The sequence below is a fragment of the Lichenostomus cassidix genome, chromosome 9 (genome assembly GCF_008360975.1).
Source record: "Lichenostomus cassidix isolate B80296 chromosome 9, HeHo_3.0, whole genome shotgun sequence".
Lineage (NCBI taxonomy): Eukaryota > Metazoa > Chordata > Aves > Passeriformes > Meliphagidae > Lichenostomus > Lichenostomus cassidix.
In genome coordinates this window covers 13,973,573-13,987,728 of record NC_139490.1, presented here as the reverse complement: position 1 = coordinate 13,987,728, position 14,156 = coordinate 13,973,573, and the positions used below count along the sequence as shown (strand labels likewise).

Here is a 14,156-nt window from a genome sequence, read left to right as displayed (position 1 = left end):
TTTGTCAGCAGTACTAAAGAAAATGGAAGTTGGTGACATTTACTCTTGCTATGTCCTAAATACAAAGGTAGCACAAAATTGCCCCAGTGAGAGACCAGATCTTTGGACTCATCCTGGGTACCTCATTCATAATATGCTGCTTATTTATTTTTGGAGGAAAAGCTTTCCTGCTGGGCACACTCTGCTCTCCTGTGAGCCCCTGAATAAGAACACAGATGTTACAAAGGCAGACACATCACAAAATGTTCAGACAAGAATTGCTGAAGGTGAGGAAGCAGCAGTAATTTATTATCACAAGCCTTTTCCTTTACAATAATCAGAAGTCAAAGGGCTCTGAAAACCAGTAAAGGAACAAAAATTAAGCTCTCCAACAGTTTTTTCCTTCAAGATCTATTGTCTTTTTTTGTCTTCATAATACAGATCTTTACTGTGTAAAAATCAGAGGTGCTTGGCTGCAATTTTGATGCCTTTACACTGAATCACTATGTGACTTTGAAGTATGCATCAATTGAACATACATGAAAGTAAATTCCTATACATATGCTTGAGTGTATTTCTGCAGGTATATTAATCTCTTTTTATTTGAATATCTACTCTTCAAAGCTGCAGATAGAGAGGGTCTAACTGAGGTGACCATTAAATGCCTTTGTACGCCATGGAACCTTTCCCAGACTGAGTGATCATTTGAAATTTAGAAAATTTGGTTAATTATAAAACAAGATAACAAGCAATTAATAAATGCAAGATGTACTTTCCTCATTTGTTTTAACAAGTGTTTAATTTAAATTATTTATTATTTGTTTTTCATAGCCTACTAGTAAATACTATGTAATGAAGTTTTTAAATGAAAACAAGTCCATTAACACCGACCTAACTCTAGTATTCTGTTATTACAACTTTGCTCAGCAGTCAGGAATAATATACTTCAGGGTAAATGAGAAAATGCAGAAATTAGATTCCACTGTATGAGAATCAATTTATCATGCATATGTCACAGGTTGATGATATAGCTATAAGATTAATAACCATAACATTAATTTATAATTTCCAGTTCCCAGTATAACCATAATTGTGTAGTCATCCCAGATTTTTATTTTGATTTGCTGGTTTGATCACATCCATTTTTCAACCAGGGTCAGGCCCATCTCTTGTGTGTTATATATCATGGGATATATTGAGGCAGAGGAATGAAATATTTTCTAAAATATTGACCTGCACTACTCTCCATTTAAATTTTATTTAAAAAATTGTGAGCTAAACAACTACCACCTACTATACCCACAATAACCCAGTATAGCCCATTATTTCTAAATTATTAAATACTTCAATATTAGACTTCAAAAAGCTCAGAATGATTGAAGGACTGCTGTGGAAAGCATTATAGGAATAAAATTATTTTGCAATTACATTAGTTACTAGCTACAGGGAAGTACTGATGTCTAGCGTTAATCCTTTGAAGTTCATTTAGAAGGAATGAACAGAGAAAACACAATATCCAAGGAAAATGAAGATGAATATAGGCATAAATGTCTAGTGGAACAAGGTAATTTTTGAAGCATGTCGAGTGAATTCAGAGACTTCAGACAGCAGTGTGGTGCACTGAATGCAGTGGTGCAGCTGTGCCATTGCTGGAGTGAGGCTCTGAATTCTCCCAGCTGCTTTGAGGGTTGCTGTAAACCCACATCCTGCATGCATGGAGACAGACCAAGGGCAAAGCAAGAGAGCTGGAAAGGACTGGAAATGACAGAGTGTGGGTTAAGAGCTGAGTGTGTTGTGAAGGATGAGTGACCTTTTCCTGGGCTCCCTGTGCCTCCTGCACCAGGTGCTGTGTGTAACCCACCTGTGTGGGACTGCACAGAACAACTGCTCATTGCACAGATCTCCTGAGCATGGGGAGGAGAAATCAGAGCTGAAACAAAGGCAGCTGAAAGTGTCTTAACCAGTAGAGTATTTCTCCTGCTGAACTGGGAGTTTAAAATAGTATTTTGAAAGGAGGGGAGTTGGAACTGTTTCAGAGGAATTGAGAAAAGACAAAAGCAACACCAAAACTGGTTAAGCCAGACAACTAAAGGGTAATGTCAGCACAGTACTAATAATGTAAATGCGTTTATAAAACACAGCTTGGAACTTCTGAAGCCACAAGAAAGGCTCCATGATTTTTTCCATAATAACAGCTTTTGACAAAAGCCTTTTACAGAAACTAAGGGACAAAGATTCAATTGGTAAAAGTTTCAAGGTTAAACTTTGCCTTCTCACAACAGTGTAATTAAACAATTTTCACCTGAAACTCAGAACCCATGAGAAAATACCCATGAAAAAAATGCTAGTGACAGACTTAAAAGGGCTTGGTACTTTTTAATTGGAATATATGTGTTGGTGAATTATCTTTCCTCCATCAGTTCCTTTTTTGATAAGAATTAGCTAAATTTCCCAACAATTTTCTATTTTCTCCCTTAAATTGAAATTTTACTTTGGTTCTACTCTTTTCCTCTGTCTCTGCCTCTGTCCATTTAAAATTCCTTACCATGGCTACCACCACCATCTGTGGTGTTCAATAATTGAGTCTTTTATTTCAGATATTTTATATATTACAGCAGAAAAGAGCAGTGAAACACTCTTCAGGGTAGCTACCAGGAGAGCCTGTGCTGTCCATCATCACGTTTGCAATATGCAAAAAAGACACATGACAATTATTTTTGTCTGGACATACAGTCTGTTCCTATGCCTGAGAAATGGAAATTACCTTTGGTGCAGCACCTGAGGCTCTGAAAGATATTGGTGTTTCCTTTACAAATCTACTTTTGGTGTGTAATGTATAATCAATTGTTCAGTTGCTGAAACATAGCATCCTTGTGCTCTGTGAGGAATGCATTTTAAAACAGTCCTCACTTGGAGGTCATTGGATTAGGAAATCAGTACCTCCAGTAGGAGGCAAGTGATCAACAATCATTTTTTTTTCTTCTATTTTTATATAGTATTCATGCTACATTTTTAAGAGCTTGTTGAGTCCAACCCCAGGCAGCAGCTCAGACTCCCACAGCTGCTTGCTCCCTCCCTCCCCCATGGTGCGATGAGGGAGAGAATGACAAGGGCAAGAGTGAAAAACTTCCTTTCTCCAGCTTTTATTGCTATGGAATGGGTCAGGTGGGATCAGCTCTCCTGGCTACATCCCCTCAGCCCCTTTTCTGGTGGGGTGGGGTGAGGAGCAGAAAATCCCTTGGCTCTGTAAGTGCTTCTCAGTGATAACTGAAATATCCCTGAATTATCAATGCTGTTTCCAGCACCACATTAGGTACTATAGAGAAAATTAATGCTACCGTTGCCCAAACCAGTACAGAGCTGTTAAGAGACAAAATGGACTTTTATTCTACCTGGTATCTGATTTTCTTATGTAATGAAATACCCCTCTTTTGTTCAGTTAATGTGCCTCTGTTTTTAGCCACTGGCCTGAAGAATTTGGCAGTAAACAGGATGCAAAGTTGTATAATTAGTAAGACAAAGATGCCAGAAGATGCAGATGTTAATAACCCATTCAGAAATAGTTTGATTGTGTGGCTGATATTATAAAAGTAACATGCTGGCTCCAGAGAACTCAGTAAAAATATAACTGTTGACTTCAAAAGGCTTGAACAATTTTGCAAACAAACCAGAATGGGCTGCATTACCACTCCATTAAGCATTTTTCTTCTCTTGATTTTCCCTGACATTAATTAGAGCACTAGATTTCAGGGGTGACAGCCTCAAGAGCGTTAAAACAATCAAGGTCATACGAACTTTGTTCTTTTGAATCACACTGTACAATGGGTTGCTGTGGAGGTAAACTATATCCATTTACAATTTTTGCCTAAACTTCTGTGCACACTTTAATGGAGGCCCTAGGTGCATAATTGACTGTGATTGTACAATTTCTTTCCTTGCATTAATGAAAAAGCCATCAGGCCACACATCTTTCTACCTGTCACTGGGGCACAGCTGTGTCTCTCCTGTTGCTATAGATGTTCATGTAGGGGCACTGAAGAAGATGACCTTTTATTTTTCTAAGTAAGGAGGTGGATGCAACCCACTGGCTCCTGTTCTCTGTTTATTATTGATAATTGGTCTCAGTTACTGGTAATTGAGAAAAACAAGAAGGGCTCAGGACATGCAGTGTGTTCAGAGGAGCACAGAGTCTCTGGTAATCACTGCCTATTTGCTTCCTTGTACTTACTGTTATCTTTGGTCCCATAGCTGGCCAGAAAATAGGGGGATTAACAGTGGGATTAATAGGGATGGGATAATGTAGAGAAGAAAGACTGAGGACTTGAGCCTGATCTATTATGTCTTTGTCTGGAAGAACTGTTCAATGTCACTACAGATTTGTTCTTAAAGATGAAACAATCTTCAGTATAGCAACAGGCTTTTAGAAGCTTTATAAATGATGTCATGCCTAAAATAAACCATGCATTTTGCCCAAACTAGAGGCATATTGTAATATGCTTTAATTCAATTAAATGCAACACTTACCTGTAAGCCCAGCAGCTTCTGCTGATAAGAAGGCACTCCAGGACAGGAGGAAAAACAGACCTGTCTCCAACATAGGAAACTCACACAGCTTTGTAAATTTTGTCAAGTGCTAAAAGATTACTAAGGAAAAATAAAAACCCAACTGTTTTGTAAGCTAAAATTACCCACAGCCTGATAAAGGATGAAAGAGAAAAAGAAAGAGAGCTCCCCCACCATACTCATCTATACAAACTAAACTCAGGAAAACTGCACAGCTTCTAGCTTATCTCAAGGAGGAAAATCCAGAACAGGTTTTAAAGTCAGCTATTTTAAGTAATTTTATGGAGTTTGAATTAATACCTAGTTGGTTCCTTTGATATTTGTTTTCCCAGAAAAAAGGAAAAGAAAGTAATTTTGTCCAGTTTTATAAACAAACTGACATTTTTTTACATTTGTGTGAATGCAAGAAAGATCAAAATCAGTGATGTTTCTACAGTAGCATTTTATATGAACTATAAAACACAAGAAGAAATTCAGGGCAGCAGACAGGCCTTTCGTTTCTCTCTTAGTTCAACTGGTGGACTTGTCGGTCACACTGACACAGTGTAGTGTTTCCCTTGTGTTTTCGTGTAATTGCTGCTAGCCTGAGTTCATAAATGAGTTGCTGTATTCAATAAATTAATGTTTTAGCCTCAAAATACTTCAAAACATTTTCCTTAAAATACAATTTTTTGCAAATAATAAGTAAACACCAGAGTCCTACCTAATGTTAAACATAAAAAAGAAATTTGTGGATTCTGACAAATAACATCTCCTGTCAATTTACGATTTGTCTGTTTGTTTACAAAGACTTGAGCCTAGAGTGCAAAAGACCTAAAGATGGGCACGCTCAGATATTGCATATTTTTTTCCAACATACATAGGTTTGCTCCCTGAAAACAAACCAAAAAGGATATTAAAGCTGTGACAACACCATAAGAGGATCCCATGGCAAATGATCCAGCAAAGATCCCCAGAAAATTTCCCACTGACTGGAAGAAAGCAGCAGCATCGAAAGCATTGGGATTCACCTTAGGACTGTAAATGGATATTGAGCTGAAAAGAAAACAAAGGGATGGGGGAGAGAGAGAGAGAAAAAGGAATAACAAATTCCATCACATTGTAACAATTTTGGAATCAATAATTGAAAATAAACAGTTTCAGGCACTCAAAATGCAAAACAAGGCTTCTCTGGGCTAATAGCAGATGAGAGCAAAGCAGATGGAGATTGGGGAGGACCAATTTATTTTCAAGGTATCACACTGGAAATAGTCTACTGCCAGTCAGTAACACTTTTATACTAGAAATGCCATAAACAATATTGTTTCCAGGCCAACAAAACATTAGAACGTGGTAGGTGTATAAGAAAACTGCAGGGAAGATAGATAACTGAATTATTTATTGGCCATATGTCCTCAGAGCAGTTACATATTTGCAAATATCTTTGATAAAAAGTGCAGCTTTGTGGCTGAGGTTCAAATGGGTGACACAAATCACAGCAGGTGCCACACACACGTGCAGCAGCAGTTTTGTCACAAAGCACCTAGTAGTTCCCTTCTTGGTGTAACCCTTCATAAACAGAGCTGGAGCCGTGGCAGGAGCTCAGCAATAGGAGAGCTTGTGGGCAGAATCAAGGGTGTCCCACAGAAAGAAACTGCTGCAGTTGTCAAAGGTCATCTCCTGTATCCCACCCCAGAGTGCAGCCACCACAAGTACTGTGGAATGGGAAAGGATGCCACCACAGCAAAGGGGCTGTGCATGAAATAATTCTTTGAACGTCTCAGAGTTGTTATTTGCCAGCAGTCAGTTATGAGCCAGAACACTGGTAATTCCTTGTATGTATGTCTTTTTTCTTGTTGAAATGTTACATTTAACAGATACAAAATAGCTCTATGCGTCACAAACAAATTAAGCAACATTTTAGATCTCTGTGTTCTGTTGCTTTGAGTACTGCAGGTCTTTTATGATCTTTGTCAAAGAAAATGTGCTGAGCTTAGCACTGGATTCCAGAACGTGCCTTGGATTGCTGGAAAATGATCAGTATTTTTAAGAATTAAAAATTTAGAATTTTTAAAGACTTGTGAAAATGTTAAGCTTTTGGATATTAAGGATGTGATCCTGGAGGTCTGATGTTTTTTATTTGGAGATAAGGCTTAGAGTTGAAGTTCTGTATGAAGGATTTTATAAACAGTTGCATTGAAATAACATGAAGACATGAAAACAGTTCTCCTGCTTTCATCTGCAAAAATGGCACAAGAATTCTCAAGGCATATGGTGGATCACCACTAAATCTGGAGGGTGAATGCTGTACTACAACAGAGGTAACTGAGCACTGAAATCTGCTATCTCCAGTTATGCTGATTAGCACCACCACAAAACTAGTGAGATGATTTGTAGTGGGAAGTGCTATTAAACAAGGACACAAAATACTGGTAGCAGAGGAACTGCTAATCAGCAACATGTTATCTAAATTTTTGGTCTTTTTTCAATTGTGAATTTCTTAGACCAGAGAGTCAGTTATAATTCTTTGTTTCTCTTGCCTAAAATCTTGTAGGTGTGTCTTGACAGCAAAGCAGCCACTTGGTTCCCTGATGTTTGTCCCAACCAAATACACAGACACTGCAGCTGCTGTTCTGTTTCTCTTAGTGAATTATAAATCAGGAAATGTTCTTTTGAGCCACTGGTGCTGTGGCCAGCATTGAGAGGTGAATTCAGAGAGGTCTTAAAGTCAGGGAAAATGGTTCTAATAGAAGGATGGGCTCTGACTGTGGAAGGGATGCTTAGCAATAAAAAAGTAAAACAAAGAAGGTTTTGACATGGAGTGAAAATTTATTAGTCAGATGTAAGCTATAGTCAGTTAATGGCTTTTTATTAAGTATGTTAATCTTAAGGCAAGAGAAATTGACTTTATTAAGACTGGTTACGGTTACAGTTTGCCCTCCAGTCAACCAACCAACAGGTTTCAGGTGTGAAGAAAACTACAAGAAAGCATCCTATTCTTAATGTGGTTATTTCAGGAACAAATATGAAGTGACTCATTCTCACTGTGAAATTTTTCTACTCAGTATGCCCCCCATGATTTTTTACATGCACTACAAAACAACATATGCTCATTATGCTAACTGTGGTTTCTGGTCTAAATCTTTCCAGAACTCCTGTTTCCCTGCAGCTCAAAGAGTATCTACTTCTACTTTTCATTTTGCATTATTGTGTGGTAGAGCTATTTATTTTTCTGGATATGGTTCTTTTTAGCACTAACTTTTAATCCTTTCAAGCATCCAAAAGACACACTAATTTACCTGACAGTTTTTCTGTGTAAGCTGCAATTTTACAGAACAGGATTTTATCCTGTTTATTCCAGTACTTCCTGCCAAACCAATTATTTGACCTAAAAACAAAATAGCAAAGTTTAACATTGGAGAGAACCATAATTAAAATTATAGTGCCTCTACTCTTCTTCCTTTTCCTTGGAGAGCAATTCAAGAGGCATGCTGGCATGACTTGTCCTCTCTGCTGACTGCTCTCTGTGCTTTCTGTACAAAAGGGGTTGATTGCAGTTCATTAATAAGCAGTGTGGGAGAGTTTGATACTAAATTTCACACTGTGTTTAGTTTTTAGAGGCTTTCAAAATGCTGAACTAGTTTAAGAAAAAAAAGGGGGTGTTTATTTTTGTAAATTTGTATCAGAGGTGGATTAAGGGAGTCCTCAAAGTAAATGCAGTAGAAAACTGTTCTCAGTGACTGATAAATGAACAGATTTAATGGCAAAGGCCTGCTTTATCTGCCATAATGAGGAAGAGTAGAGGGATAGGAATGAAAGATTTTTGTTGGCTCTTCAGTGAATGCTCAATGTATGTACCTCACATACACCTGTCCCAGTCCCTACTACCTGTCTGTATGTAAGCTAGGTAACCTCTGCCTCTCCTTCTGGCTGCAGTTAGAAACAACACTTCCTGGCTGGTTCTTGTCAGGATTAGCCAGCATTTTCTCTATTGGTAAGCTATTTAATAGATCTCTTTATTTCCAGTTCTCCTGTGTTTCCTTGACCAAACAACATTGGACAGGGTCAAGTGCTTTCACAGCTTTCAAAAAAGGAAATATAGGCAATATTTATTTATGCAATACATTGCAAGTTAGGGTGGTAGCTTTTGCTTGAAGCAGATAGAAAGATTAACAGTTTGTGTCAGTTGTACCACGCTAATCATTCCACTTCCCCCCTTCATCTGTTAACATCACTTTAGGATGAAAGCTCAGCATGACAAACACTTTCATTCCATACATTTTATAGGGATCTAATACTAAAGCTCTGCATGACAGAAGGGCTACTGCAATAGAAAGCACCCAGTCACATTTCCAGTTACATCTTAATTGATTACTTTTTCATCTTCAGTTATTAAGCAAAATTGCATATATTCACAAGAGCTTTTTCTTCCTGTTATTTTTCCCAGCCTGTGAGTACAGTACAATGTATTTTCCTTGGAAGAAAGAAATGAAATAGAAGACACTTAGCATTAAAGCAAAGATTTTCCAGTAATTTGTGCAAGTTTTTTGAGGAAAAATCTGTTGTTGAGGTTAAATCTTGTACCCTACTTTTGTTTCTGTCTTCAGAGAGTTAATGTGGAGGCATCAAATAATATTCATCAGCTTTAACTAGCAAAATAGCATGAAGATTCCTTGTTTTGATATAAGCCAAAGTGATGCAGCACCTCTATTGGATGAATTTTAGAAAAAGGCATTGTACTGAAGAAAAGACACTCAAGCATCAGAAGGAAAATGTGTGCAAACAGCAGAAAATTTCTAACAGAATTATGTAGAGTCAGTGATGAGAAATAACCGTTAAACAGAGTGTTTTATTCCTTTCTTCCTCCGGTCTATTTAACCAACATGAAGATAAACAGCTTTGGAGAGCAAGATTTCTTTCCACTTGCTAAGCCAAAGGGCTTCCTTTAGCCAAGTGGCCTTCTTCCTTCTTGCCACTTCATCATGTGCCATGTAATACTGCACAGAAGAGAATCAGGAACAGTGTGAAGAAAAAAATACCTGAAAATACTGGAAGGCCAGATGTTCCTTAAAATACCTTTATTGAATAAAGTGGGATCTCCCTCAGGTGGTAAGTAATTATAGAACTACATGGTGATTTTATCAGCTGCTAATTAAGAAAAATAAAACAGGCCAGAAAAAAGTATTCTAGAGTTCAAGGTCGTTTTTAAGAGAGAAAGAGGGTTATTTTTCCTGAGATTATAATTATACAGCAAAAGGTAGGTCAGTATAGTGTATTAGAAAACTTGGATCTTTTGGAGAAGTGGATTGAACCACACAATTTCTGTTCCCACACAACTTTTTGACTATATACCTTTCCTAAAACTGTTGGAAGAAAGCCAAAAAGTCAGCACTGTGATTTAGTCACAATATGTGTTTGAACTAGCAGCTAGAAGTGAAAGTCCCTGTATGGCACCAGACACCTACACCTTCTCTTGGCAAGCCTTAGGTTAGTAGAGCCTTCTTAGGCTTCCTCACAAAATATCTCCTCACACAGGAAGAGCAAGTAAATGAACTATAAAGATAAAAACAAATGAGGAAGTCTAGGATGTGACTATTTCAAGCCGATAAAAGCACGTATGAAGTAGAGAAGGTTTGGAGGATATTAAGGCAAAGCAGAGACACACCCGAGCAAGAAGGCTTAAGGACTAGCAGAAGCAGCCAGTTTTAGCAGTTTTGAAGCAAATATATGGAGATCTTCTAGATAAAAATTTCAAACAACAAACAAATTTATTGTATTTTTCAGATGTGCTAAAACAGTGGTCAGTACATTAAAATCTGTCATTCTCCCTCCTCCTTCTCTGTCTCCCAACCCATTATCCTGAGGAAGTCTGCTCTGCCTCCTTAGGGAACCTTGGGAGCCTGGTGATCCCATTCTTGCCCTGAGAATTCCACCACCTTTGAGCTCAGCTGCCCTGGTGCCCAGGAAAAACTCTGCAAGTCCCTGCTGACAGAGGTGCTGGACACACTGCATCCTTCTGATCCTGCCCAGAACTTGCTCACTACAGGGCTGCACTCACTACAGACTCACAGAAAGGAGATGTGAGATGATAGTTTTGACAATGAGTAATGACCTAATGGGCCTGCAGGCAGAGCAATTTAAAGTCTGACATCGTCTCTGATCTGGTGTGGAGCTTCTCTGCCCCAGTGCATCTGAGAAATGGTGTGCACTGTCATCTGTACAAGGATCTTAGCTGCTCATTAGCTTGTTCTAACCCATTTTTATCTTTGACAGAAAGAAATCCTGATGAACAGCAACATGGGCTTAAAATCTATGTAAAAGAAAACTAAGGCTTTAATAGTAAAATATGTTTGCATATCTCTGAGCCTTGGCAAAGGAATGTTTCGTTCTCAAATGACTGCTGTTGCTTCTAAATGTCTAATTTTCATAAATCTATTTGAAAATATCACAGTCACAGTGACAACTCTTTCCCTGTCCCTTATCTTTGAGAGGAATGAAGCACATCAGCAGAAAACAGATGGCTGATAGTGGGTCGTCTGTGACAGCATGTGCTGCATTCTGTGTAATGTGTCTGACTGTCCTTACTTATGAGCTGATGATATCAAAAGGCACATAACTTACACATTTCTGTGCCTGCAAATAGGATCCTTTCTCATTTGGATATCAGAACTGTAATCCAATTCACTGTTTAATTTCCATTCTTTTTAAACCTTGCATGAAGAAGAAAGGCCTGTGTATATCTAGAGCAACTTGAAGTCTGTCCTCCCAGTAAAGGGGCTGTTAGTGGCTTCAGCAACTGCGAAGATGCACATAGTGCTAAGAAAGAAAAAATCAAGGAAGAGATAAATATATAAGTAAAATATTATTGTATTAATACAAAGAGCTGGATTTCTCTTCTTCCTTGCATCTCTCTGTAGTCACTTATGTGAAATAGAACTTACAAGTTAGAACAGTACTGTAAAAAATAGGCTTTTTTTCTGCAAAGAAAACATGACTGTGAAAGTTACAAACCATCAATCCTCTGAGTTAACAAGAAACAATGAACAATGAAAAAATTCTTTGGTCAGTATCTCGAAGGAAAAGTGAAATAGTTTTTTGTGTTATTTGAGTCAAATCTGCTGCATGATGCTAATTGTGCCATAAGGGGAAGTAGATGTGCTCTGTGTGTTAACACTATTGCTAATGGTGGCCCATGAGCCTCCCTAGTTGGACCCATTTCTTTATATGCAGCTACATCTTTATCTACTACTAGCTTTACATGGTTCTTCCTCTTCATTATAACATTCTTCACCTTTCTGTTATCTTTCAATTTTTCACTTGTGAGCCACTAGTCTCCAAGCTTACTTAGTGAAGAGCTGAAAAATATTTATCAGAAACATTTAGACAACCTTCCCTTTATGTGACAGTTCTTCCCATTAGTGCAGGGTGATGAGACCCTGGAATAAGGATTTTCTGTGAAAATGATATATCTCTCTTGAAAGTCAAAAACTGAATTAATGTGCAATTGCAAGTGTTCTGTCAGCACAGGAAAGAGTTTAATGTACTCCTGGAGGCCTAATTCGATGCACACCTCAGGTTTATTTGTACAGAAGTGGCAAAACATGACACTATGGGACTTCATTTACTCTACAAACAGAGTGCAAAGAATAAAACATCAGAGCACATTAACAAGACACTGTTAATGTGAATAAAAAATCACCTTCCCCATCCCAGGTGTGTCCATAAGGGGTAGGAAAGGTGATTACTGGAAGGCTGAGTGGTATTAATTAACTCCCCCTTTCTGTACTAAAATTTTTGGGATAACTCAAGCCTGAGATAACAAAGCCTTCCAACTACCCTTGTCTTTCACAGTGACTTCACTCCTGCAAACAAATTTTACATGTATCTGCGTTAGTTGAAGTCAACCTCCCTGTTGATAAAATGATGCAGACTGATGGTTGCCTGCACAGAGCGTTGGAACGCTGCAGCAGATTACCAGGAAATCACTGTGATTTACTGTCATCTTGTCTAGAGGAGAAACTGCCTTAAATTACCCTTACACTGACGAGTATCTGAAGTAACTCCACTGATTCAGTGCAGTTGTTCTAGATGTACACTGATGTTACAAAAAAATCACTATATGAATCAAAAATATTAAGGAAGGTTTTAAGCAGCTTGGTTAGTCGTGAAAAATCCTTTGCTCATGTGGACAACTAGCAGAGATTAAATGGAAACAGTTTCCACTAAACCTTTATTAAATAGTAATTTTCTTAGAATCACACAGCCCGTGATTTTGTTCAGGAGCAGCTTAAGATTGAAACAACAGAAAATAATGGATATTTTCTGCCAGATAGTATTCCCTATATTTAGGATTTGTCTCATCCTCATAACACTGCTGGAGAACCCACTAGACCCATGTGCACTGTGAAATACCCAGGGATGAACAGCAGCATTTCCTTTGTAATAATAGCTGCTTCTTATCCTTCACAAATTCATTGTTCTACTCACCTCACCCTCCTCCAGGGTTTAAACCAACTTGTCCCTGAGATTTGGCTGGTTAAACAGTACTATAATACACTGTAATCTTCTCTGAAATCCCCTTGAATGAATGTGAACAAAGGAGTGAGGGCCAATATCAAAATGCTTAGCTGATCAATCAGTTTCTTATTTAATATTCAAAGGCCTTTTTTTTTCTACGGCCTCTGCTTACGAAAATCCCGAGATGGATTTGTTCAAGGCTGGTGCATCCCATGTGTTTTCCCAGACAACATTCCAAGTTGAGGGAAGCCTGTCTGTACACCGCCCAGTGCTCCCAGAGATAGTGTAAGGGAGCTCAAAGAGCCTAGTCCTCCTCCTCTTGAGGAAAACAGGCTGTTCTCTCTCTGCTTCTCTGCTCTTGTCAGGGAGACAGGAAAGAAGCCCATTCTCAGCACTGCTCTGCCAAGGCTCATCTGTCCCATGTAAGTGCCCTGTTTGAAGTGTAACAGTGCGTGTAAAGCTTACCTAGGAATGCTGACGAGGAAGTGGAGGATTGGGAGCATGCTACTGAAAGTATGCTACAGAGAATTGAAAGGTTAAGTGAAAGAGCAGGAAAAAGAAAACTATCTTTGTGATTTCTACCAGATGTCCGTTTCACATTCTCCCAGTCATATATTTACCAGATCTCAGTATAAAAATATAATGTATCAAATATATGCTTTCATAGATTTTTCTCAGGCACAAGGTGTAATTTTGTGAAATCTACATAGGTTTTTAATATCTGGAGTACAACTTGTCTATCTTCTATCGAGATTCTTAGAGAGATTAAAAATAAAAAGATTAATGCTCCAAGAAATACTGTAAATAGATGCAAATGAAATGGTCCACATGATTTCTAATGTGCCCAGACCATATATTAGATGACCCTACCTCAGTCCTGACTTGTAACAACACAACCTTGAGCTTGGTGCCAAACATCCCTCTTTGGCCACATTTTACTGGGGAAAACAGTTCCCTTCTCTCAGGTAACACAATGCAGTGCAAGTGATATGCACGGCAGGACAGATCACTTGGAACTGCTTTATGTTAGCACTGCAAGCTGCCCATGGAGTTTTCCTTTGCATTAGTCATTAGCACTCCTCAAGGATGGCTCACATCATTTTTTCCCCCAATGAAGA

The 14,156-nt window shown here is 38.3% G+C and overlaps 1 protein-coding gene across 3 annotated transcripts in view; it reads right to left on the bottom strand.

Annotated features, from left to right (window-relative positions):
* Positions 1 to 14,156, bottom strand: part of SLC9A9 (solute carrier family 9 member A9) — a 171,868-nt gene that overhangs the window by 99,575 nt on the left and 58,137 nt on the right. For all 3 annotated transcript variants that reach the window (XM_085069497.1, XM_085069499.1, XM_085069498.1), the window contains 2 exons: positions 5,434 to 5,577; positions 4,504 to 4,604 (listed from right to left, as the gene is read on the bottom strand). In XM_085069497.1, the coding sequence (XP_084925623.1) occupies positions 4,504 to 4,604; positions 5,434 to 5,577 (245 nt within the window). The remainder of the gene's footprint in view (positions 1 to 4,503; positions 4,605 to 5,433; positions 5,578 to 14,156) is intronic.